The 24,294-nt window shown below is 39.2% G+C and overlaps 1 protein-coding gene across 1 annotated transcript in view; it reads left to right on the top strand.

The window, feature by feature from the left end:
* DNAJC1 (DnaJ heat shock protein family (Hsp40) member C1) overlaps nucleotides 1–24,294 on the top strand; it is a 245,072-nt gene that overhangs the window by 66,512 nt on the left and 154,266 nt on the right. Inside the window, exons 2-3 of the mRNA XM_082258350.1 lie at nucleotides 13,616–13,717; nucleotides 14,088–14,134. Of these exons, the coding sequence (XP_082114476.1) occupies nucleotides 13,616–13,717; nucleotides 14,088–14,134 (149 nt within the window). The remainder of the gene's footprint in view (nucleotides 1–13,615; nucleotides 13,718–14,087; nucleotides 14,135–24,294) is intronic.

The following is a 24,294-nucleotide window of genomic DNA, read 5'->3' as shown; positions in this document are numbered from 1 at the left end:
TTGAGGTCAGGACTCTGTGCAGGCCACTGAAGTTCCTCCACCCCAAACTCACTCATCCATGTCTTTATGGACCTTGCTTTGTGCACTGGGATGCAGTTATGTTGGAACAGGAAGGGGCCATCCCCAAACTGTTCCCACAAAGTTGGGAGCTTGAAATTGTCCAAAATGTCTTGGTATGCTGGTGCCTTAAGAGTTCCCTTTACTGGAACTAAGAGGCCAAGCCCAACCCCTGAAAAACAACCCCACACTATAATCCTCCCTCCACCAAATGATTTGAACCAGTTCACAAAGCAAGTTCAATAAAGACATGGATGAGCGAGTTTGGGGTGGAGGAAATGGGGGGAGCGAGTTTGCGGGGCAAGCATCCCAATACTTTTGACAATATAATGTATGTTTGCTTCATATACACTAGTGTGCTTCTTGTGTTGGCTTGCCAGTTAAACTAGTTCTTTATTGGTGTCAATAGGTCACATTTTTGTTTTTCTATCCCTTGCATTAAAGCATTACTGCATGCTACTGTTTGTTTGCAATAACATGAAAATGTGCAAAGCATACAAAAGCATGCAGAACAGTGCCTGCTAAAGTGTTTTTGTGTGATTTTGAAAGCCGGCGCTACAAATATAAAATTCCTGGTTGTGAACTTTTGGCCCATGGTATCCTTGAGAAAGGCAAAACCATGATGCAACGTATCTCAGAGCATCCACAATGCTTTCAGGCATTTTAAAAAGCACATGTTGAAAACAGTCATAAAAAACATACATATGGAACTGTGTATGTTTCCCTTTCTTGTCTATTGCATATGTGTTTATGAAGCCATTACAGAAATTGCACCCTTGCTTTGCCATGTAGCTGTTAAACCGCATTAGACAGTGAGGACTATCAATCTCGCCAAAACATATTTGTTTCTGCTGTCATTCGGCTGAAATCTGGGAGCCGCTAATAGAGCAGTCTGCATCTTAAGCTATGACTCTGGCCTGACATCAGGGCCTGGAATCAGTCTTTAGAGCCTGCTGGCTGGCAGGCTCGGCATACTGTCTTTCTGCTTCGCTGGTTTTGTTAATATGTTATTATCATAATTAAGATATGATGTGGAGAAGAGTTATCGACTATAATCCATAATGTCTTCCTCTTGGAACTGTGCATAGAATACGCCTCCGTGTCATCACATTATTTATTATACCAGTAACAACACATAATAACGGCTGATAAAGTATAAAAAACATGCCCTCTTATGCAGTTTATAATGGTTCATACCATCGAGTGTACATAAATTTTATGTATATGTGAAACATATGTTGACCTTTATATTAATGGGTGGTCGGCCATGTGAGGATGATTCAAGCATCAAATGATTGTAGCATCAAAGCTGGCCTATACTTATGCCTAAATCCAGTCACTTTTTGTTATTTTGGATAGAGTTCAAATTTTTCTAATTCTTCAATCGCTGTCTGTGACCGCATTGGGGAGATTTTACTTCACTTCCTGTCCCTGTGACTTCCATACAATATGTGGGGGTTGAAGGTGTCATTGAGATAGGAAGGTGCGGGCAGCAGTAAAACCATTATCAGAAGTTCAAACTTTTCCTCCTTGTACTTTAAATGTGATTTTGTTTCCTGTATGTATCCATGTTGGAGATTTCCCATCACTGCCTTTCCTGGGATAGGGACAAGGATTGCAATAAAAGTCTGACCCAAACGTTTTGGCTGGAGTTGGGCTTTACCGGTTCCCGCCGGGCCTATAGCAAGATGACGCCGGCGGGATCCTTTCATCCTTCCGGGTGGACGTCAAATGACGGGGCACACAGCCTGATGATTGGGAATGGGCTGTGTCTGAGAGCAGTGTGACTGGTATTGAAGTGATTAAAAAAGAAATCTCATGGGGATTAAAAGCTGGTTTATTGAGTCATGTATCTCTGCTTAACAAAATAAATGCTGATCAGTTCTCAAGAAAATCACATCTTTGCTCGTTATTGCTTGTTTGCTGCATCTCTTCATGAAGCCCAATTTGTGGGCGTACCTGTTCCGCAAACCTTTTGCTGTGAGCAGCTAGTCCACTGCATGTGTTCTCTGTATAGGGGAGACCTGCTGATACACAGTCAATCAGCCCCATTTTTTTTATTTTCTCCTACAGCACAGCATGGTCGGACAGCGGTAGGGGAAGGGAATGGCAAGCTGTTGACTACCCTAGCACTGGAACTATATAACCTAATAAAATGGGACAACATTCTACATCTGTTTTGTACCCTGGGAGACAAGATGAAGCTCCCGTGGTAGAATCCACGGCAGACAGAAACTATATTTAAGGGCCTGGTAGCCCACTGGTAATGAAACAGCGGAAAGCAAAACAACAGTCCAACATAATGTTTCCCATGCAGGGGATCTGCTCTAGCTTCAGCAGAATACAAACACTGGAAAATGCTGAGCCACCTAGCTCATAAGCCCACTTACCTTCAACTGCTGTACCGCGCTGCACCTCATACCAGTCTCTCTGCCTGTGTTGTCCAGTTCTCCTGGATACCTGGCTCTCTAGCCTTTAAAATGCAGCACCCTGTTGCACAGCCCACCTCTGGCCTATAGATTGGGGTTCTCCTGACACCCTGATAGAAGCCAACCTCAATCCTGCAATGAGACCTTCTGGCTCCTGACTTGGCACCTCTGACCCCTCGGTGAGACCCTCTGTCTCTTGGCTCCTGACTGAGCACCTCTGACCCCTCAATGAAACCCTCTGTCTAGTGGCTCCTGACTGGGCACCTCTGCCCCTAGATAAGGCCCTCTGTCTCTTGGTTCCTGACTGGGCATCTCTACCCCTCAATAAGGCCCTCTGTCTCTTGGTTCCTGACTGGGCATCTCTGACTCCTCGATGAGACCCTCTGTCTCGTGGCTCCTGACTGGGCATCTCTACCCCTCAATAAGGCCCTCTGTCTCTTGGTTCCTGACTGGGCATCTCTGACTCCTCGATGAGACCCTCTGTCTCGTGGCTCCTGACTGGGCACCTCTACCCCTCAATAAGGCCCTCTGTCTCTTGGTTCCTGACTGGGCATCTCTGACCCCTTGATGAGAGCCTCTGTCTCGTGGCTTCTAGCTGGGGCCCCCTAACCCCTGAGTGAGGCCCTCTGTCTCCCACACTGGGAGTGGTCTCCTAACTGGAAGCTCTGAGCTATCCTCAGACCTGAGTATATAATGACCCTGCACACCTGTGTACTCAGCCAGGTACTAGGCATCTTGCTAAATCCGGACACAGGATTGACTGTCCTGATCCAGAACTGCAGTATCCAGAGAAAGCCAAATACACAGACTTCCATGCTCAGCAACACTAGTCTAGGACGTCGCATTTACCCTAAATACAAATCGTGCCAAATTTTCCTATATTCTCACAGTGACGAGGCCTCTCACTGTTTCAGATAAAAATTCTTCTTTAAGTTAAACACGCAATTTACAGTGCATCAAGTGCAATCCAGTCTGAATGGCACCCCAAAACACATGCATTCTAGTGTAGTACATTATAAAATCTCTCCTTTGTGCAATGTGCTTCCAGCTATTTCAACACATTGTAAATCTTGGACCCATTAGAGTCCTAAACTAGCTTGGCTTCTGGAGTATGGGGAGAAAAGGTAACCCCTCCCTTTTTGCTGAAGGTAGCACTCAGTGCTTGAGTAATTTGTTATCAAGCCCAAGCACCAACATATTAAGGCTGATTTATTAAAGGACGCAAGAGCCTTCACACAATAAATTGTTTAAACATTCCCTTTAAAGTAGTAATAAACCCAAAAGCAAACATTTTATTATTTTGCAGCTTACCAATTCTTGGCTGTGATGACTGCATTAGTTACCTTTTTTAGACTTTTTCTTCTGTTTTCATCTGGTGATCTAGTCTGTAAGTTTGTGGTTTTTAACACAGTTCTAGAGTTAACGGGTGTAGACTTTGATACATTTATAAATATATGTAGCACATTTGCTTTGTGCCAGCATGTTAAAACAAAGCCAGTTCTTAAGGCTAGACCCACATATTGTTGCTGGTGTGTGTTGCCTTGTATGTGCATTAACATGTACAGTGTGAGGCAGTCCACTAAGTCCCTAAAAAAAGGACCTATACATTTTCTGGCCGGGCACTGCTATACGCAGCAATGTGTTACCACGTATTGTTCTGCAATGCCTGTACCTTGGCAAGGTGCCCATTCTGGATAAATGGCAGCACATCGTACAAACACAAGTAACATGGGCTGTTATGTATTGTGGTGACATATGCAATAATGAGCACATTCCTGCAACACAACTGTCTGAACCAAGCCGTAAGAGTATGAAAAAATGAGAAATGGTGGGAGGAAACTGAGCTCAGCTTTGTAAGAACTCTTAAATGTGTCAATAAAAGGTGAATTTTAAAATGGCATCTTTGATGCTGCCTGTCACTAGCACTACCAAAGCAGTCCCCCAAGTTACTTCTTTTTTTACCTGTCAATCCTGCTGTAATTTTTCAGCTTCCGTTAACATATCAAACTGTCCAGCAAAAGTGGAAGTTAGAGGGTTAAGACAAACCATTTAGCATTGAAATTGCCTGCATGAATAAATGCTTATTCATTTTGTTCCATAACTTCTTGAAAAGTGTTACCTGGAGTTGGGCTTTAATTTGTTTGTCACTTATGTAAAGTCCATCTAAATACTTTAGTGCATCTAACCCTTTCCACTCCAGACAGTGCTGCCATCCAAGGGTGACTCCATTGCTCCTCCTTTGTTAGAGTAGTCACCCTAAGACCGGAAGTGCATTACTGGCTGGATCACCAGGTAAAAATAAATTAGCTGCAAAAAATTCAATGTTTGTTTTTTTGGGTTAAAGAACACTTTAATTGACTATGGTGCCTTTAAAACGATGTCAAGGCTGTGCTCATGTTCTATATGCACCATCATGTTTTTTAAAGCTATTTGGTAGGTTTTTTTTTTTTTCTTTGTGTCCAGGGATCATCTTCAGGGGCCTACATGGCATTTTATTTTTGCTATTGTCTCATTAAATATACAGACTGTGCTCACATTGCCGGTATGATCACCAAACTGCGGATAAAACTACAGTACATACATAACCTTACACGTTCATGCACTGGGTGGATAGATTCAAACCTTCGGTGTGGATCTTGTGTTAAGAAACTACAGATTTTGGCCAGTTCAGGTGCTGCTTTTATGTCTTTTAGGAACTTGGCAACATAACCCTAGAAATTTTGTACTGGAGCTGGAGGCATTGAACATGGCCAGAGAGGTTGATGCTCGTATTCTGTTTGTGTGCCTTTTAAAGAGACAGGGATGTAAATAATGGGAATGGTTATTGCTGACTTTTTTTTAAAGTTGCTACATTTGAAGCTGTCATCATTATTGAAGTCAATGAAGTATTGGGACACCTGATATTAACCTGCTTGATCAGAGTACATAACTTATCAAGTAGTGAAAACGGATAAATAAGTATGACAGTTCTGAAGCTTTTACCTTTAAAAATAAGTCAGAAAAAGTGGTCAATTCAAATGTGATTTCGTTTTTTTTTTTTTTTTTTAATTTCTAAACCATCTTCTCTAAGCAAGGATTTAACCACTTAAGCCCCGGAGGATTTGGCTGCTAAACGACCAGAGGGCATTTTGCGATTCGGCACTGCGTGACTTTAACGGACAATTGCGCGGTCGTGCGACGCTGTACCGAAACGAATTTGGCGTCCTTTTTTTCCCACAAACAGAGCTTTCTTTTGGTGGTATTTGATCACCTGTGCGATTTTTTGATCACGCGCTATAAACAAAAAAAGAGCGTAAATTTTGCAAAAATAGCAATATTTTTCCCTTTTTTTTATATGAAATTCCCCCAAAAAAAAATGTAAAAATCAAAATTTTTTAATATTTTCGGCCAATTTGTTTTATGCTACCTATGTTTGGTAAAAAAAATCGCAAAAAGCGTATTTTGATTGGTTTGCGCAAAAGTTATTGCGTTTACTAACAAAGGGAAAGATTTTTGTCATTTTTGTTGTTTTTTTTTTTAACGCGTAATGGCGGCGATCTGCGATTTTTTTTTGCGGTACTGCGACATTGCGGCGGACAGATCGGACCCTTGACTGACATTTTTGACACTTTTGGGGTTACCAGTGACATTTCTACAGTAATCAGTGCTATACATATGCACTGTTACTGTAAAAATGCACTGGTAGTGAAGGGGTTAACTTTATTTGAGAGGGAGGGGCTGTGTGTGTCCCTAGGGGCGTGATTCTAACTGTGATTGGCTGTGGCTTCAACTGTATGCAGAGTGATCAATGGATCTACATAGTAGATCCATGTGATCATCTCTCATACAGAGAGGAGAATGACAGGCAGCTTGTTTACACAAGCTGCCTGACTATCTCCCTCTCCCCCGCCGATCGCAGAGTGGCCGGCGGCGATCGGGTCCGCCGGTCACGCGCGCGGGGGGGTCCGTGACCACGCGGGAGCGGGAGCGCGCCTCCGGCGGCGCGCGCTCGCTCCCTAAACCCTCACAGGCGAGCGACGTAGACCTACGTCACTTTGCCTGTGAGGGGCTGACCGCCCACGTAGATAGTCGTGCGGCGGTCGGCAAGTGGTTAAGGAAAGGTTATTGCAGATTTTCTGTTAAACTGATTTGTGAATTAACTTTCTGCTTTACTATCTTGTCCCAAATTGCTCAGCATTCTAGTAAACATATAGGGTCTAGAGAAGGATTTTCAGCTAGGGTTCCTCCAGAGGTTGCTAGGGTTTCCATGCGCAATTTCTGCCTCTGAGATAAGTTCCCACTGTCACATTGCTTATTATAGCTATCTTTAAAGGGGTAATTCTTCCCAATATCCACAAGTGTAAGGAGCATCCTTCCCACTAACCATCAAACTAATGTATCATGCGTTGTAGATATAGGAATTTTAAGCAGAGCTTCCCTGAGACGGGAAAGTTATTTCAAGGGTTCCTCTGTGTTAAATCAGTTGAGAGAGGCTGGTCTAGAGAGAGAACCTAAAATTAAAGTTACTACATACAAGAGATTATCAAACGTAATAAATCAATAGTTATTAAAATTCCCAAATCACAAAAAAGGTAATTTACATTTAAAAGCCCAAACTTTTCAGACTATGTTTCATGTTACATCTATATTTGGGGTGTAAATGTCCATAGCCTCCCACAGGAAAAAAAGACACTCCTACTTCTCCTTGCCCGCTCCTGTCAAATTTGAATTTGGTTTGGCTGTGCACGGCTCCTACCCACAGCTGCATTATTGAGGGCTCTTTCACACGGAGCGGACCGCATTGCGATCCACTCCAGCACTTTTTTTTTTTTCACGGAGCGGATGACATTTGTGTCATCCGCTCCGTATGTCCGCATATCATCCCATCCATTTGCGGATGATATACGGACATAATGTAAGTCTATGGGCATTGCGGATGTCAGCGGATGACACTGCTGACATCCGATTTTGCTTCCTTTCCGTTTTTTGAATGGAGGAAAAATAGGGTTCTGTTCCGTTCCAAAAAACGGAACAGAACTGAAAGGAAGAAAATCGGATGTCAGCGGATGGTATTCCGCTGACATCCGCAATGCCATTGACTTACATTATGTCCGTAAATCATCCGCAAAAAAATAGGATGATTTGCGGACATACGGAGCGCCCGTGTGAAAGGGCCCTAATGCAGTTAAAAAAAAAACAAGTCCCTTGTGCCACTGTGGCAAAGGGACTGTAGTTATTGATTGAGCACACGTCGACACACTTGTAGTCCACTGAAAACATTGTCAAACTGAAGATCCATACCTCTGTACAGTCCTAAGCTGGAGGAACAGTCTACAGGAGTTGCAATCATTTGCAACCTCAAATGCAAAAAGAAAATCAATGTACATGTATGCTCTTTGCAATATAGTTGTATTTATTATTCTCCTTTTTAATTAAACACTGAAAATGTATATAATAAAATGATATGATTGTTTCCTTCTCATTACCTGCATAATGCGTTGTTCTTACAAGTGCCAAAGGAAGACACTTGGCAGGAGATTTTACACCTGCCAAGTGCCCTCCAACCATCAGGCTTTAAAAGCTCTGCACACATTGTACACACGTGCACGTTCACCAGGCACTACCAGGTTTCTGGGTGCTGACCGAAATGCACTTAGCGATTCATTTCTGAGAGCAGTTGAAGTGTGACCCAGCAGAAGCTGAAACTGGTATGCTGGTCTGCATCCACCGTCATATGTGTACAAACCCTTAATGTTCAGAGTAATGAGATAAGGGTAACATCTGAGCTCAGGATAAACAACAAAATACTCAAAAGAATTATTGTATGTACTAATTGTAAAAATTCTTTATTTTACAAGCATTGTGCATTCATGTTTGTAGTACATGCTGGGCTTTGTAAGAAGAAAGCCCAACACCACCTCTGAATTTGTTGCCTCTTGGATAAAAAAAAAAAACCCCACAGATTGCTTCTGTCTCTTTCTTTACTCTAATTCAGCTGATATCCTGTTCTTCACAAGGCTATACAGGTCTATTCGAAATGAATCTCTAAACCAGTTTTCTGAAACCTGCCTTTGCCAAGAGCTGCAAATTCGAAATTTGAATTTTTTTGTATTTCACATTTGACTGAAAACAGATTTAAAGACCTGAACAGAACACGTAAATGGAAAATGCAAACAAAAACACTTTATATTTGTAGCAATGCATGCTCATGCAAACTGGAGTTAAAAGCATTTTGTTTTTTTCTCCTCCAGCAGACCATTTGGTGTGTGTTGAGGAGGGGCAGGAGGGGGTTGGATGGATGCTGGATGTAAATAGTTGGTATTGTTTCTATAGTATCTGTCATTTTACAGAATGTGTTGACATTGGACAAAGTTTTCTTTGTTTGCAAGGAATTTTGAAAAACATTACAAGCCATAAGCATATCTAGCAACTTAATTGTGAGTCGTCGACATGCATTTTACCAGCAGAGATGTAACGCACTGCGATGCAGAATACTTCCAGCATAAACGTCCTTGGAAATCACATTCGTATCTTCCTTACTTTTATCCGCCACATTTATACATATTGCAAAAGGTTTGCAGGTATTTGAAAACACTGTGTTACAAAGAGCAATTGTTGCTCCTATTGTGACTATAATATACAAGAGAGACGGAAACCTTCTCAAGGGTATTGCAAAAAGAATTTCGGCCTGAAATTCATCTTTACAAAAACTTTTGTTGGCTTTATTTTTTTGCTGCTGCCCATGTATATTACTTTTGTTGCTTAGTAACATTTTTTTTTTTTTTTGCAAATTAGCAGAACATCTGTATATTTTAATGTCCTTCCCCATTGTGTTCACTCAGTAATCCTTTTAACCCCTTCAAGGTCAGAGCTGTCCTGACCTTTCAGAGTTGGATTGTTTTGCTCCATTAATAAAATGTTATCCTATGAGAGAGAGAGATCCTTATTTTTCAGGATTTTTTTTAACAGTTTTATTGGTTGTAATGGTATACAATGACCTGCTTGCTGTCAGAAATCCAGTGTTGACCTCCCCTTCTTTAATACTACTTGGGGTTGATTTACTAAAACTAGAAAGTGTAAAATCGAGTGCAGCTCTGCATAGAAATCAATCAGCTTACAGTTTTTTTGTTGTCAAAGCTTAATTGAACAAGCTGAAATAAGAAGCTGATTGGCTACCATGCACAGCTGCACCAGATTTTGCACTCTCCAGTTTTAGTAAATCAACCCCCTTGTATCGTAGATTTATGCACTGAAAATTTTTAGACTGCGGTTTTTTTAACACCTTTAAAAAAAAAAAATTACTAGAATCTATATCCTATACCTAGGCTTGGCTTATTGTATGCCAAAAATAAAAGCCCTATTGTAGCCCTAATTTATGTAAACAATTTTGCAAAGAAAATGTAAAATGCATTAGGGTTGTTTGTGGAGATGAACTAAAAAGTGCATTGTTTTCCATGTATCTTAATCTATTTTTTATTTGCCAGTGAGCAAAAATGTTTTATTATAGGTCTTTATATAGTGTTGACAATTTACACATCCCTTTATATATACTGTACATTCACTGCCCTCAAGGAGCTTACAATCTAAGGAGGTGAAGGTTACAACAACAAGCACTACCTAAGCTTTTAGTATTGTAATGGCAGTCTGTTGTGATTATCATTGTACGTCAGGCTTTGTAACATACCAGGTTATAACAGAAGAGTGTGCTTAGCTTTCAGATGGAGAAATCATTTTGTAAATTCTCAGAATGCCATCTGGAAGGGGTTAAACTCATTTTCTTTATGTCACTTGAATTCTTTAGTTTAATTTTGGACATGAGTGTTATATCTTGAAATATTTTTAATGTTTTGCAGGTATCTTTTGCAGTCTCTTTTTAAAAAAAGGGGTAATTATATTAAATGGAATCAAAGTAATATACATTGATACATTTTGGTGAAATAGTATTTTAGTGAGCGTGTACCTGGTGGAATTACTGTAGGAAGATAGCACCTTACGCTACGTGGTATGCCTATAGCTGCCCTCCAAAGTCCACGTAATATTGACTGAATATTGAAAGTCTAGGACAGAAATTGGTCACCTGGCTGGCACTTCTGTCTGTGTACATGATTATCATGCCATTGCATATTTTTTGGATATGTGGTCTGAAAACCAATGAGTCCCAGTTCGGAAATTATCTTTTGTTTACCGCACATTTTAGGTATTGTATTGTTGTGATAGTGATGGTAGGCCAGGCCCATGCGTTGAACCTAAATATGTCCGTAAATTATGAATTGTGCTTCTCCAATATTTGTACATATCTTTTTTTTTTTTTTATTATAGTCAATATGAAAAAATACTTTTTCATAGTTCGGTAATAATATATTACATATCAATATTTCATATTCTGATGTTGAGCAAGTAGGTTGAACTGTAAAAGCTCAACTTTGGGCGAAACAAGTATTGTGTAAATGCAAAAGCCATGTGTGTTCTTACTTGAAGCTTAGTGTTTTGTATATTTCTTCCAGATCTGTGCAGTACTCCGTTATAAAACTACTCCTGCTCTTGGCCTCTGTGCAAGAGCTTCCTGTAGTAAAGACCGCTCACTGGTCTTGTATCCACCCCTCCTATAGTTTTTTGCAGGCGGCCTGTAGTGGTTGGGCCTACTGGGCCTCCCTCCTCCTTTCTACAGCTCTTGGTTTTGAAGAAGCACGTAGTCAGTGTGAAACGCGTCAACCTTTCCATGGTCTTTGTGTCCTTGTCCTGGTGGCCGTTTTATACATGTTATAATAAATCTATAGGCCCAGCAGAGGTGTGCAGCCAATTTCTTTCCCAGTCGCAGCACATTAAAGATGTCACCACTATTTCAACCAAGTAACTTCTGGTTTGCAAAGCCATTTAATACACAAAATTGACTTTTAGGCTACTGAGGAATACATTTAAATTTTAATTTTTAAAAGTTCAGCTTAAAAGTAAAGTTTATTTTCACTATTGCAGGCAAATAGGGATAACACCCATATACATGTTCCCATTCACATAACACAATTAACAAAAAAATGTAAAATGTTGCTGCTGACCTTTTTAGTTTATAACCCTACCTAGCTTTCCCTCTCTAGGTTATGTTAAGTGGGGTACACACTAGTAGAAAATCTGCCGAAAATTCCCATCCGAGGTAAAATCGTACGGTTTTCGGCTAGTGTATACACAACTTGCAGCAGCCGATGCCGACATTTTCAATGAAAAAAAACGGAAGGGACAAATGCCAAAATTTTTATCGTCCGTCCCCAGACGACCAATTTTCGTTTAATGTGTATGCAGTACGTCTGCGAAAAATCGGATACGAAAGACCGCGCATGATCTGAAGTTGGTGATGACCCGGAAGTCTAGAAACAAATGTCCCAAAATAAAAAATCGTGAAAATTATGCACGGTCAACTAAAAACGGTTATGACCGCTGAGCATGAGAGAGAAAAATCGGAGGATATTTCGTCCGATTTCCGTCAAGTGTGTACAGGCCTTTAGGGAAGGAGCTGTGGAGTTGTGTTTACCATAATTAACCCTGCGCCTGTACCAATCTTGAGAGATCTCATCAGTTTTAAACTAGATTTGCACAGTCTGTTTTAACAAAGGGTTAAAGAGCTCAAGGCTTGGGTGATACATTGTATGTAATGTTTTTAAAAATAAATAATAAAAAAAGTCTGTCCCCCCTCATTGCACTGTTAAGAATAGCTTGCAAGCTGCCTATGTCCTATATATAAACTTGCTCTACAGAAAAAATTAGAAAGGTGAGAAATGTTTTTCAAAATTGTTTTAGCGCTGCTGTGGGAAAGGGGAACGCGTACATATATTTTAGGCAATACTGCGTGCAAGGGGAACATTTAACAACACATAATTAACATATAGGGGGGTTTCCCAGATTTGACAAAATTTGCAAAATTAGAAATGCTTTTTAAGCTCGCTTTTGCATTTGTAGATCATATGTGCTGAAAGAAGCCCCTTGTTTAAACAGCCCAAAGCCCATCAACAAAGACTCATCCCAGTAACTTAGATTAGCCAGTTCAGAATTTTGCAGACTTTTTTGCAGCAGATTGTGTCTCAAAGAAATTTTGTAATGTGCTCCTTAAGTTAATCCATGGTGCTCTGGGAAACCTTTGTCATATATTTATTGTTTATTTGTAAAACATATTTAGTAAAAAAAAAAAAATCATACATAAACATTTTTAAAAACGTAAAAAAATAAATATAATAAAATAGAAAAGTAATTGATAATATAACTTCCCGTAAATGGTGATAAAATGTTAGCTACTTGAGAGGTTTAAAAAAAATGGCTTATGAATGTTCAGGTTTTGTTTTATTTTTGTTTTTTGCTTTAATTGTGGAAATTAAATAAAATCTGTGTAATTATGCCTATTATTATAATTTATCCTCACTTAATTTGTAGGTTTGTGACAGTAGTTTTTTTTAAACTATGATGGTAAACAAACATTAGTCACAGTAAAGATAGATCACACCCACGTTTTAATAAGCATCTCAGTTACACCATATTTTATTCAACATATCCCCCTCGTAAATTGTTTTATGCTTACAAAATCTGGTATGTAGTACAGTTTCATTTTTTAAACTGCAAGATACTCCTGTGTTCTTTTGTAAAGTTAAGGTCGTATATATAACTAAAAATGTTCATACACTTCTACCATCACTGAGACTGATTGCTATAGCTACAAGTCCAAAATATTTGATTTGATTATCTTGCATGATTCGATTGTAGGGTACAAATTCTGAATAAAAATCCTATATTATTTTCCTCCCCTTCTTACCTTGTTATGTATGCTTCTTGGGCTAAAACACCATGAAGTTGTGGGATGTTTCTAAATCTCGTGAAGCTTTTTTAGTTATAATTTCTGATCGCAAAAGAAAACAAGATCTGCTTTGCAAGGGTCAGGTCCAATATTTGTGGAGAATTAAAAAAAAAAAAAAAGTGAAATTAGGCTGAATAATTGTTCATTCATGTGGGTCACTCTAGCTTGTTCGCTGGCGTCTCGAATTACATTGCCTAAGGTTCTGTGCTTGGTTGGCTATCTTTACATCTTAACGAGGCTCTGGGAATTTCAGAGTCTCTACAAAAGTTTGCTTTGTGTTTCCCTCATCCTCCTCCCACTTCTTCTTGTTTTTCAGGATGCTTCATCTGCTGACATCAGGAAAGCCTATCGCAGGCTCTCCTTAATACTTCATCCAGACAAGAACAAGGAGGAAAACGCAGAAACTCAGTTCAGACAAGTAAGTCCTCAATGTATCTAGGAAGTATTTTTTATGTATATTTTTTTTCTTTAATTTTGTCGTTTTTGTTTTTAATTTTGCATGTTCGAATGATTTTCGTACTTGCTCGCTTTTCTGTTTTGGTTTTTGATGTGCTCATAAATCGTGATTTCAGTTGGCAACCATTGGATTAGTTAAAGTTTTATCACTATTATTTATTTCCTTCTGTGTAGCAATAATTGGATGGTCTGGATAAGTGATTTGGTTTAGACTAAAATAGTACTGTTCGTTTTACATTACAGCCAGTGTGAATTGCTGCTATTTTATCACAAAATGACATCTTTTTTTATTTTTTTTTGACCAATTTTATTTTTTTTTTACCTTTTTTCAGTTGGTGGCTATATACGAGGTATTAAAAGATGAAGAAAGGAGAGCAAGGTAAGGATGCTTTTTTTGCAGAGTGTTTTACCAAAAGCTGCTTGCTTACACTTACATTTGACCATTGCTCTGCAGATACATTTTGAATTTCTGCCATTATTGAATCAGCCTTATTGATTGCGGTTTTTCAGCTTGTTCTCAATTTCACTCAGTGCAAAGTATAATTCTATGTATTATTTTTTTAACCGTTGCTGTATTAGGAACTTTTCAACAATGCTGCATTTTTAAAATTTATATTTTTAATTCAACCCCCCCCCCCCCCCAAAAAGAAAACTATGACTCTTGCTCTATTTTTATTATATATATATATATATATATATATATATATATATATATATATATATATATATATATAATATGTGTGTGTGTGTGTGTGTGTATGTGTATATACATATATATATATACACATACAGACATGCTTAAAAAAGAAGCAGTCTCAACTTCTAAGCAGTACCTATATGCGGTCACACTAAATATATGAATACTAGTGTGTGTGTATATATATATATATATATATATATATATATATATACACACACTAGTATTCATATATTTAGTGTGACCGCATATAGGTACTGCTTAGAAGTTGAGACTGCTTCTTTTTTAAGCTAACAAATGTAGCGTTTTGGATAAAAAGTGTGATCGGAGATAGAGAGAAAAAATAATGTACTTGCTATCAAAAGGGGCTGCTTGAATGATACTGATGCAAATTTAGATGGTGACATGCCTTGCACATGAGCTTTTTGATGCACCTCTGCAAATACATCTTTCCATCTGGTGCCGCCACCACAACAGCAGTCATGCTCACCTGTATGTTCTAGCCATAGTAATACACACAAGGCAAAGGTCAGCGCACAGAACGCTCACACCTGTGTTTTTATTCCTGATGGGATCCTGTATACCCCAGTGCATTATAGCTTGTGAACAACGTGAAGATATGTTCAGGTTGCATACACACATGAATTTGGGTGACATTGTAGAAGCACCCCCCCTCCTCCCCCAAGCAGGAAGTTGTGCCTTTAAGGATATATATTATGCTGATCGTATATAAAGAGGCCCAATGAAAATATATACATATGTTTTGGGGTTATTTGAGATAACCCAGCAGATATTTTATGGAATTCTTCCAACACTTGGTTGATTAAAAAGGCCACGTAATGTAATAAATTTGAGAAACACTAGCATTCTGTACACCAAGTCATTATTGCCAGAGCTTGCTGTATGGTCAGAGAATGCCTTTATTTGGAGTACTTGCTTCCACACAACACAGGCACAAAGGATGTTGCAGTCCTATTATAATGGGAAACCACGGGGTAGCTCTGAGGGGGTGGAGGCAAGGCTGCTTTATGAATACTGAAGTAAAAGTAGACCTTTTGGCCATAGCAACCAATCATATACCTTCACCCAGAAATTTAAACAAGGAATCTAGTTGCCGAGGGGATTTATGCTCCAATGCGGCATAATATTGGATAATACATTATTTTAAAATTGCTATAGGCGGAATTAGGTGTATTGCATTACTAAGGGCGCACATGGACGGGCAACAAATCAAATCCTTCATACACTCTCAGCGCTGCATTAAAATCAGCTGTTTGCTAACATTAATTTCTTATTTACTCATCTCAAACCCTTCATTAGACACACTTTTTGGCCATGGCTCCTGGCACAAGACTGCTGTACAACCCAAAAGGGAGAACAAGTTGAAGTGTGTGTTTTAAAGGCTGCCAGACAGCTGATCTTTATCTCCGAGCCGGACCAGTCGGTTACAATGCAGTACAAAGGCAGGTTTCAGGCCGGGGCCTCCGTCACATTTTTCATTGCTGTAAAGTGCAATCCATCATGCTGCAGGACTGCAGAGCTTACAGAAACCCTTATGCGACTTAACGTATTTCAAATGTGTTTGCGGTAGATCCATGACTTAAACGGTGAAAAAAAAAAAAAAAAACTGCTTGCTCTATTCCCATTAGTTTAAGGTATTGTGCAAGCTGGTCCCTATTCATCATTTTGTTTGTCTTTTGAGGAAAGGCTTAAATCTTCTTCTAAGTAGCCAGCAGGCATTTCACGGAAGGTTCCTGCTTGGCTAGATTGGTGAACGGCTGGGCATTGGGGAGCTAAACGTTCCATCTATACCTTGCCAATTAAGCCTCATACACACAATGAGAATATCGGTCGAATGATGGTCCATTTTTTTTTTGCATGTTAGTCTCATATCTAAAATTAAGAGGCTGCTAAATTTATGAAAATTCTCAAACGTCCGAATACAGTTTTGGAAGTGATGTAATGTGTTATCATGTATTCTGTCCTTTCTGAGCATGCGTGGTCTTGGCCTTACGATTTTCTTTATTTTTTCTTAGAAGAATACTGCACTGCGTAAATGAAAATCGTACCTTCTGGTATTATATCAGAAAAATTTTCATGTTTGTCTCATTGGATAATTTTGAATGCACTATCATAATCGGCTCTCAAAAGCTGTGTACTAGCGATCAAATTATCGCACAATCGCTTCAAAAGCAGTATTTCTCATCTGATTTGTCTGATCGTGTGTACTAGGCATTAGCCATGCTGAAACCTGTAGTCCGCAAAAAGCCAAAGATCTACAAGCAGGGCTGTCAATCTTCGATGAATGCTGAATTAATTTGGGTATCATTATAAGGGGCTACCATTGGTTTTGCTGATGGCTGCAGCACTCTTGGGATTTACATATAAAATAAATGTAAAAATAGGTTAAATGTTAAGCATTCACTTTTAGATTTTAAAATGTTGCAACTTGCCATCTTTGTTAACTGTTAGAAAACATTTTTATGTAATGTTAGGAGGCAGGCTTTTAACAACCAAAGGCAGTTTGGACCCCATTCATTTTAAGTTTTTAAACCGACACAGCTGTATGCAAGTTGTAGTTAATGGCTGTATAATTGTAGGCTGTATCTGTGCTTGTCTGATCCGGATGCATAGTTGGTCGGTGGGGCATAAAGAAATGATATGGCATGACTCTGCCTATCCTTAAACAAATCTCTCTATTTTTAAGGGTTGTCTAGGACATGTAGACACCTTCTGTTTTTAAAGGCAGCTTGCTGAAGTTTCATAGTTCCAAAAGAAAAACAGACTACATATTCTTCATAGCTTGGCACATTTATAGAGCATTTCCAGGACTTTTTGAAACTTTGGCAGCTGCTTAGAGCTCCCTTCTTATGACAACAATGGAGAAACTTCTTCTCGACCCAATTGAGACTGTAATCCCACTGCTGGTGTTGGGTTAACTCTTCATTCCATCTACAGTGCTTATGGGTATATTTATAAATCTGGAATGCTACCTTCACCAAACATTCACTGCAGGTGTATCTTCCTGGGACATGTTTCTGCAATTAAAGTGATTGATTTAACTGCAGTGAATGTTTGGTGAAGATCTTATTTGCTGCTTTATAAATATGGCTCTTGATTTGCAGCACAGTCCCTTAATGGTAATCACTTATGCTTTTCAGCACTGGTGTCCTTAGTTGGAAATCTGGTGAGGACCCTGCATGGAGTTTGCATGTTCTCCTTGTGCCCGTGTGGCTTTCCTTTTAGGCCCCTTTCACACTTATGCGACGCGATTTTACCGCGATTTTGACGCGACTTTGCTGCGATTTTGAAAGCTATGGCTATGGCTCAAAACGCAATCAAATTGTGGCAAAGTAGTGCAGGAACTACTTTGAAGTCGGTGCGCCTTCAAAACGCACTGATATGAATGGGGCTCATTGAAGATAATGGAAAACGACCTGTCATGCGATTTTGCGGTCCAAAATCGCGGGACAAGTCGCACTAGTGTGAAAGGGGCCTTAGGTACACTTGTTTTCTCCCACACTACAAAGACACTTTTATAGGTCATTTGACCCTATTATGATACTCTACTGAGCGTGCTTAAGATGGCTGCCCCACCATCTACCCCAACAGCAGATAAAGCATGGTCCCCAGGAAAAATGTGCTACAGAAATTAACGATAATTAAAAAAAAAACGCTATTGTGCAACAACATAATGGGTCAGACAAACAGCAATTTCAATTCAAGCATTTGATACACAACCGTATCTGTATACAAAAAGCTTTTTTTCCAGAGTTTAGGTCTGGCCCTACTTGGCTTGTCTTCTAATGTTTTTTCTCTGTTCGGAATTTGAGTCTTGTTGGAGCGAAACGTGTTAGAGGGAGGAGACTGGTGGGGCTGGAGCACAAACTGAATAAATGTGTGGGTGGAGCTATACTAGAGTTCAGCATTGTTCATATGACATATCCGATCTTGCATTTATAGGTAGCACCACCAAGAGAGTGCCTGTACCATTAGAATGGGCAGCAATTAGGTTTACTTGTTGTTTTAGTTGTGGGTGGAGGCTGTTGTCTGGAATCACCCACTGGCTTCCTGAATAACCATGGTACTGTTGGCTCTGCTCTACTCTCTATGTTTTATCTTTGCTGCATTGTCTTTAGTGGAATATTTTGATTTTAATGCATGTTTATTCATATATCGTGTTTCCTGTTAAATGGTCATCCCAGAAATGCGCAGAATCCATGTGCCTATCAGTTAAAAATGCTCATAGGTGGCATTGAATATTCATTATGGGCATGATGCTGTTTCTTTACATTGCACTTTTTTTGATACACAATACAAATAGCTACTTCTGTGTGAATAAAACCTAAAAGGTGGCAACACGTGTATGGATCTGATCATACACTTAGTCATTCAATGCTCCAAAATGATCAAATTACGTAAAAGTAGCAAACCAAAGATCCTCCATTTGATTGATTTAGTGAGCTCTTAGTTTAGACTCTGCCCATAGGATTGGCCATGGCAGAATTTTGTCGATTAATTCTGATTGATGAAACATATATCTGTGTGTTTCAGTTATACCAATCATTCTGATTGATAACCATTAGCGGACTTCCTCATTGCAAAAATACTGTGGCAGGGTGACCTCTCTGCGATGTATCACATCAATATATATGTTCTGGCATTTCGCCTGCTGCCCAATGTGTGCTGTGATTTGATAGAGCACAAGTCGGTCAGCAGCTTGCGACCAATGACTTATTGCCGGGACCTGCTGATCGGCTTAGCAAATCACAGTACAGAGCCCTGTGTTTACTAACAACACAGGGCTCTGTACATGGAGCAGTGATGTGGCTGTTTTTTCTTCCTGCAAAGCGGATGAAAAAAACAACCAGATTGATTAGTAAAAGCAGCTCACATTACACATTGTTCACCACATAGTTAACCCATTGATTCCCCCTAGATGTTAACCCCTTCCCAGCCAGTGTCGTCAGTACAGTATAGTATTAGCACTGATCACTGTATTAGTGTCACTGGTGATGTCAGTGTCATTTCCCACCCAGTGTCAGTTAGTGTCAGATTTCCCGTCCCACTATGTCACTGATCACCGCCATTACTAGTATATAAAAAAAAATTCCAGTATATATATACAGTTATTTGCTTTAATTTTCATCCAAACAAATGAATATACACCTGTTAGGATTTTTTTTTTTTTTTTTTTTAAGAAAGACGTAGCAGAATACATCTTGGCCTAAACTTATGAAGAAGTTTGATTTATTTTTTTTATTGGATATGTTTTTTAGCAGAAAGTTAAAATCGTTTTTTTTCTCAAAATTTTCAATCTTTTTTTGTTTTTATAATTAATTAAAAATAAAAAAACCCAGTGGTGATCAAATACCACCAAAAGAAAGCTCTATTTGTGTGGGGAAAAAATTATGTAAATTAATTTTTTGGTACAGCGTTCAATGACCACACAATTGCCAGTTAAATTAGTGCAGTGCTGAATAGCAAAAAACGCCCTGGTCATGAAGGGGGTAAAACCTTCTGGAGCTTAAGTGGTTGGGTGATAGCTTTTAATATATTTGTTTTACATTTAGATCATTTTATTTGCTATTTTCAGATAATCGCAAAATATGAAAACAATACCACTTAATAGATTACTTATGTGCAACTGTTCTCAAATTGCAACCTGTATGTCCACCTTAACAAGGATACCGAAGCTCCCCTATGATGGTTGCAGCAGGGGTGTGGATCTTGGTAGAGGTTTCTATATGAACAGTGAAAGCCCCCTTAATTCCTCGTTCATGATAAGGTCATTTACCACCTGTGATGGCCCTAAAATCTTCCTTGTGGCTCTAGCTTTTTCTTTCTTGCACATTGAAGAGATATTTCCCTACGCTGCTGTTTTTTTCCTTTTTCTACACTTTGTTCAAATATTAGGCTTTATTGCCAAAAATGTTCTAGCATTCTAAATCTGAAATTCTATAAACGCTATAAAAGGACGATAAATCTAGCAGATCCTAGCTGTAGATGGAAGTTCTGCACAAATAAAGCCTTATCCTCTCCATTATTTAATGTTTTGGCCACTTGATTTTGTAACATCATTTGTATGTTATTCTGGTGGTTTTTTTTTTTTTTTTTTAACGGGCTACTTCATCTACCCATTCTTGGCTCATTGTACAGCATTTTAAGTTTTTGGCCTTGTGCCTTGATTTTGCTGGAGGCAAGCAGTAATCCCCCATAAACACTTAATCTTTCGGGCCTTTTTGGTAATTGAGATAAAATAAATATATAAATATCGAAGCTCATTCTGCTAGGACTTGGCTAGTTAACCTTTTGTGCAGAGGATGGATGGATTTATTTGAGACACAATGATTGCGGGTGAATTTCTGTATGTAGCTTGGGTAGGTGGCTAAGCATATCGGGGAATAAACACATTGTTATGTATCATCAGTGAGTATTGTTTAGAGGTGGGCTGAATGGAATTGTGGTACCAAAACCAAAAATGCAGGATGTACCTTGGCCGAAAATCGAAAATGACAGTTTTAAAAAATATATATTTTTATATATAGTTGTATTATATTTGACTTTTTAATTAGAATTATGAGGTTAAATGAATATTAATTTATTATCGGACATTATTGATACCTTTTAGCGCAAGAATAGCTCGGGGGAAAATGTATCTCTTTAAATTCTATGTATGTCTTCACACTGGTCCATTGAGCTTCCGCTGTTGTGTTAAAAATCTTGCTTGCTGCATTTTCACAACAAAACGCGCCTCCCTGTTGAAATGCATTGAAAACGCATCACTAACTCACCCATGTTACGTTTTTGATGTGTTTTTTGAGTCACATTATCTATGAAAAATTTTCTTTGGGACGATAAAACTAATAAGTCCAGTAAGTAGACACTGTCACATTTTTCTTTGGCTGCACGTGTTCACTAAGTGTAAATGCATTTTTTGCTAAAAAATTTTTTTAAAAATCAACATTTTAACGTAAGTTTATGATTTTGTGTTGGCCCGCATTCATAGACGTCTTGAGTCAAAGCTTGGACACCCCTGATTTAGAAGATCAAAAATCATAAATATAATTGTAATTAACATTTTCACTATTGTATAGCCATGTTGTATCATTTTTGTATTCGCCATCTCTAGAGCATGATGGGTACCCTACAATTGTTTGCCTCTTATAATCTGGGAAGACACTGTTGTTTTAGTGCCACCCACCTATCCTACTTAATTCCTCTTGCAATGAGGCCATTTTTACTATCACACTTATAGTAAGGGTTAAAATAAGCAAAACTTATTTTCTTATATTATATTATACCATCTTTGTCCCATTGGAAACATTTCCCTTCACTTCCTGTCCCATAGCCAAACAGGAAGTGAGAGGAAATCTGAAAATTAAAGGAACTCCTTGGGGATCCCCAGGTGGGCCAACCCAAAATTTGGGATTTTCTTTTACTTTCAATGATAATGCTAAACAAGACAAATAGAGAGGGTGCATCTCCTAATGAGAGCACAGACAGCAATTAAAACTGACAATTGTTCTAATCCCTCTGCACTCTATCCAAAACTAAAAAAAAAAGTTTTGCCTTTAACCGTAACCTTATTCAAATGGCCATAACAAAATGCATTTACAAGTGTTTTTTTATTAAGGGATCTGAATGGAGCTGAGTTGATTTCACACAGGTGCGAATACATGCGCTGCCTTCAGATCCGATCCTAAAGCAGATTTAAACCCCAACTGAATGACAATTAGATTTCCATAGCATCGTTAACCATATTTTTGGTTTTAAAGTAGAAGTCCAGCCTAACACTAAAATCCCTGCATCTACAGACATCCACAATCTAACACTAACCTATCTAGCCCTGTAAAAAAGAAACCTGTATACATACATTTTTTGAAGCCGATCCCATGCTGAGCTGTCAGCGGCTGCTTCGCTGTGGAGGCAGAGGACACAGCCGACAACGGAAGCCTCATAGTAAGTCTATGGGTGACGTCACTCCCCATTCATTTCACAGCTGTTGTCGGCCACGTCCTCCCGCAGAGCTTCCACCACTGGAGATCCGGTCGGATCGGCTTCAAAAAAGGTATGCATACTGATTTCTTCTTTACAGGGTTAGATAAGTTAGTTTAGGATCACTGATGTCTATAGATGCAGGGATTTTAGTTTTAGCGTGAACTTAAACTTTAAATACTTGTTCTCACCTTTCTTCCTTTTTTTGCATGTCAGTGCTACCTGATCTGCTGAAGCCTCTTTGAAGATACTTCTGTCTACATGTACTCCATGGGGGATTTTATGGGTGGATTTCCTGATGGTGACAACAGGGGACTATCCGCATTAGTTGAAACATCCTCCAAATTGGAAGCCTGTTGCACGGGGTGGACAAATGGGAGACCGGGACAAAGCGCTGTCACTTTTGAGAGTGTAAGCCCCCGTTCACATTGGGGCGACCTGTCAGGCGACCTGGTCACCTGACAGGTCGCCGTAGGTCGCCTGGCATAGAGAAGCTGTGGACCCGTTCTAATAGGAGCGACACAAGTCGCTCCGACTTAGAAAAAGGGTCCGGAGCTTCTTTGGGGCGACCTGCATTGACTTCAATGTTATGAAGTCCGTGCCGGCCGCTCCGAGGTCGCGGTGCGAGCAGCGCGCCGCGACCTGTGAGGTCGCCCTGGGAAGTAGCGTCGCCCCAGTGTGAACGGGGCCTAACTAAACTCTGTCAATTAACTTTATTTTTAATCCTTATGCTGCAAGCATTAGTAAATAGATAGTAAGGTATATTCTATTTACTTGTTTTAACTTTTATTTTTATTTTTTTTTACATTTCGTCAGTTACTTTCTGGTTTCTGGCCTAGGCTAAAATGATGTCAAACATCCAAGGAGTATTCATGGGCATTTTGTTTTAACTTCATCTGAAGGAGGGGAGGAGGAACTTTCTCAGCTAAGCACACCCTCCTGCCTGCATGCGTGAGCTAAGGCCAGATGGATTCCAAAGTGTATATGCTACATGAATCATCTGCCCTGTGGCTAGAAATGCTAGGGGGTTCAAGGTGATTTCTAAAGTAACCATTAAAAACAGTTTTATTGACTATTAAAAATGAATTAAATAGCATTCTCAGTTTGTGGTCCTCATATACAGTTTAGTTCCCCATGAAGGGCCTGAACAAGAACCTCCAGGGCAGGATTACAAGGTTTTATTTTATTAAAAGTTGCAGGTTTACTTATATTGGCTTTAAAGCTATAATAACATGTTACAGCCTTATATTGGACTCTAGTAATTGTGATAACATATATTTTAACTACTTCAATACCCCGGGCACTTTCACCCCTTTCCTGCCCAGGACAATTTTCAGCTTTCAGCGCTGTTGCACTTTAAATGTCAATTGTGCTGTCATGCAACACAATACCCAAATGAAAGTTTCATAATTTTTTTGAGAGAGCTAGAGCTTTCTTTTCATGGTATGTAATGACCACTTGTTTTTTTTATTTTTTGCTAAATAAATGAAAAAAGATCAAACATTTTGAAAAAAAAAAAGTTTTTTTATTAGTTTCTGTTATAAAATTTTGCAAATAAGTCATTTTTTTTCCTTCTTCACTGATTTGCGCTGATGAGGCTGACCATTCATGGACATCCTCCCAGAACTTAAGAGCCGCTCTGTAGCCGTCTTTCGGCTGTAGGGTGGACAGAAACAGGTTAAGGCAGAAACTTTACCCATAACAACTAAAAAAAAAATGTTCTTTAGAAAGAAATATGCATTCCATATTAATAATTACACTACCAAAATTAGTTTGTGCTGAAATTTCCTCCAGCATTGTTCCTGTTTCTTTTTGCTGGAAGCTGCCGTTTTGGTGAAGCCCAG

The sequence above is a fragment of the Pelophylax lessonae genome (genome assembly GCF_965119305.1).
Source record: "Pelophylax lessonae genome assembly, chromosome: 5".
Lineage (NCBI taxonomy): Eukaryota > Metazoa > Chordata > Amphibia > Anura > Ranidae > Pelophylax > Pelophylax lessonae.
Note: the sequence above shows the minus strand (reverse complement) of the source record. Positions and strands in the feature narration are given on the sequence as shown.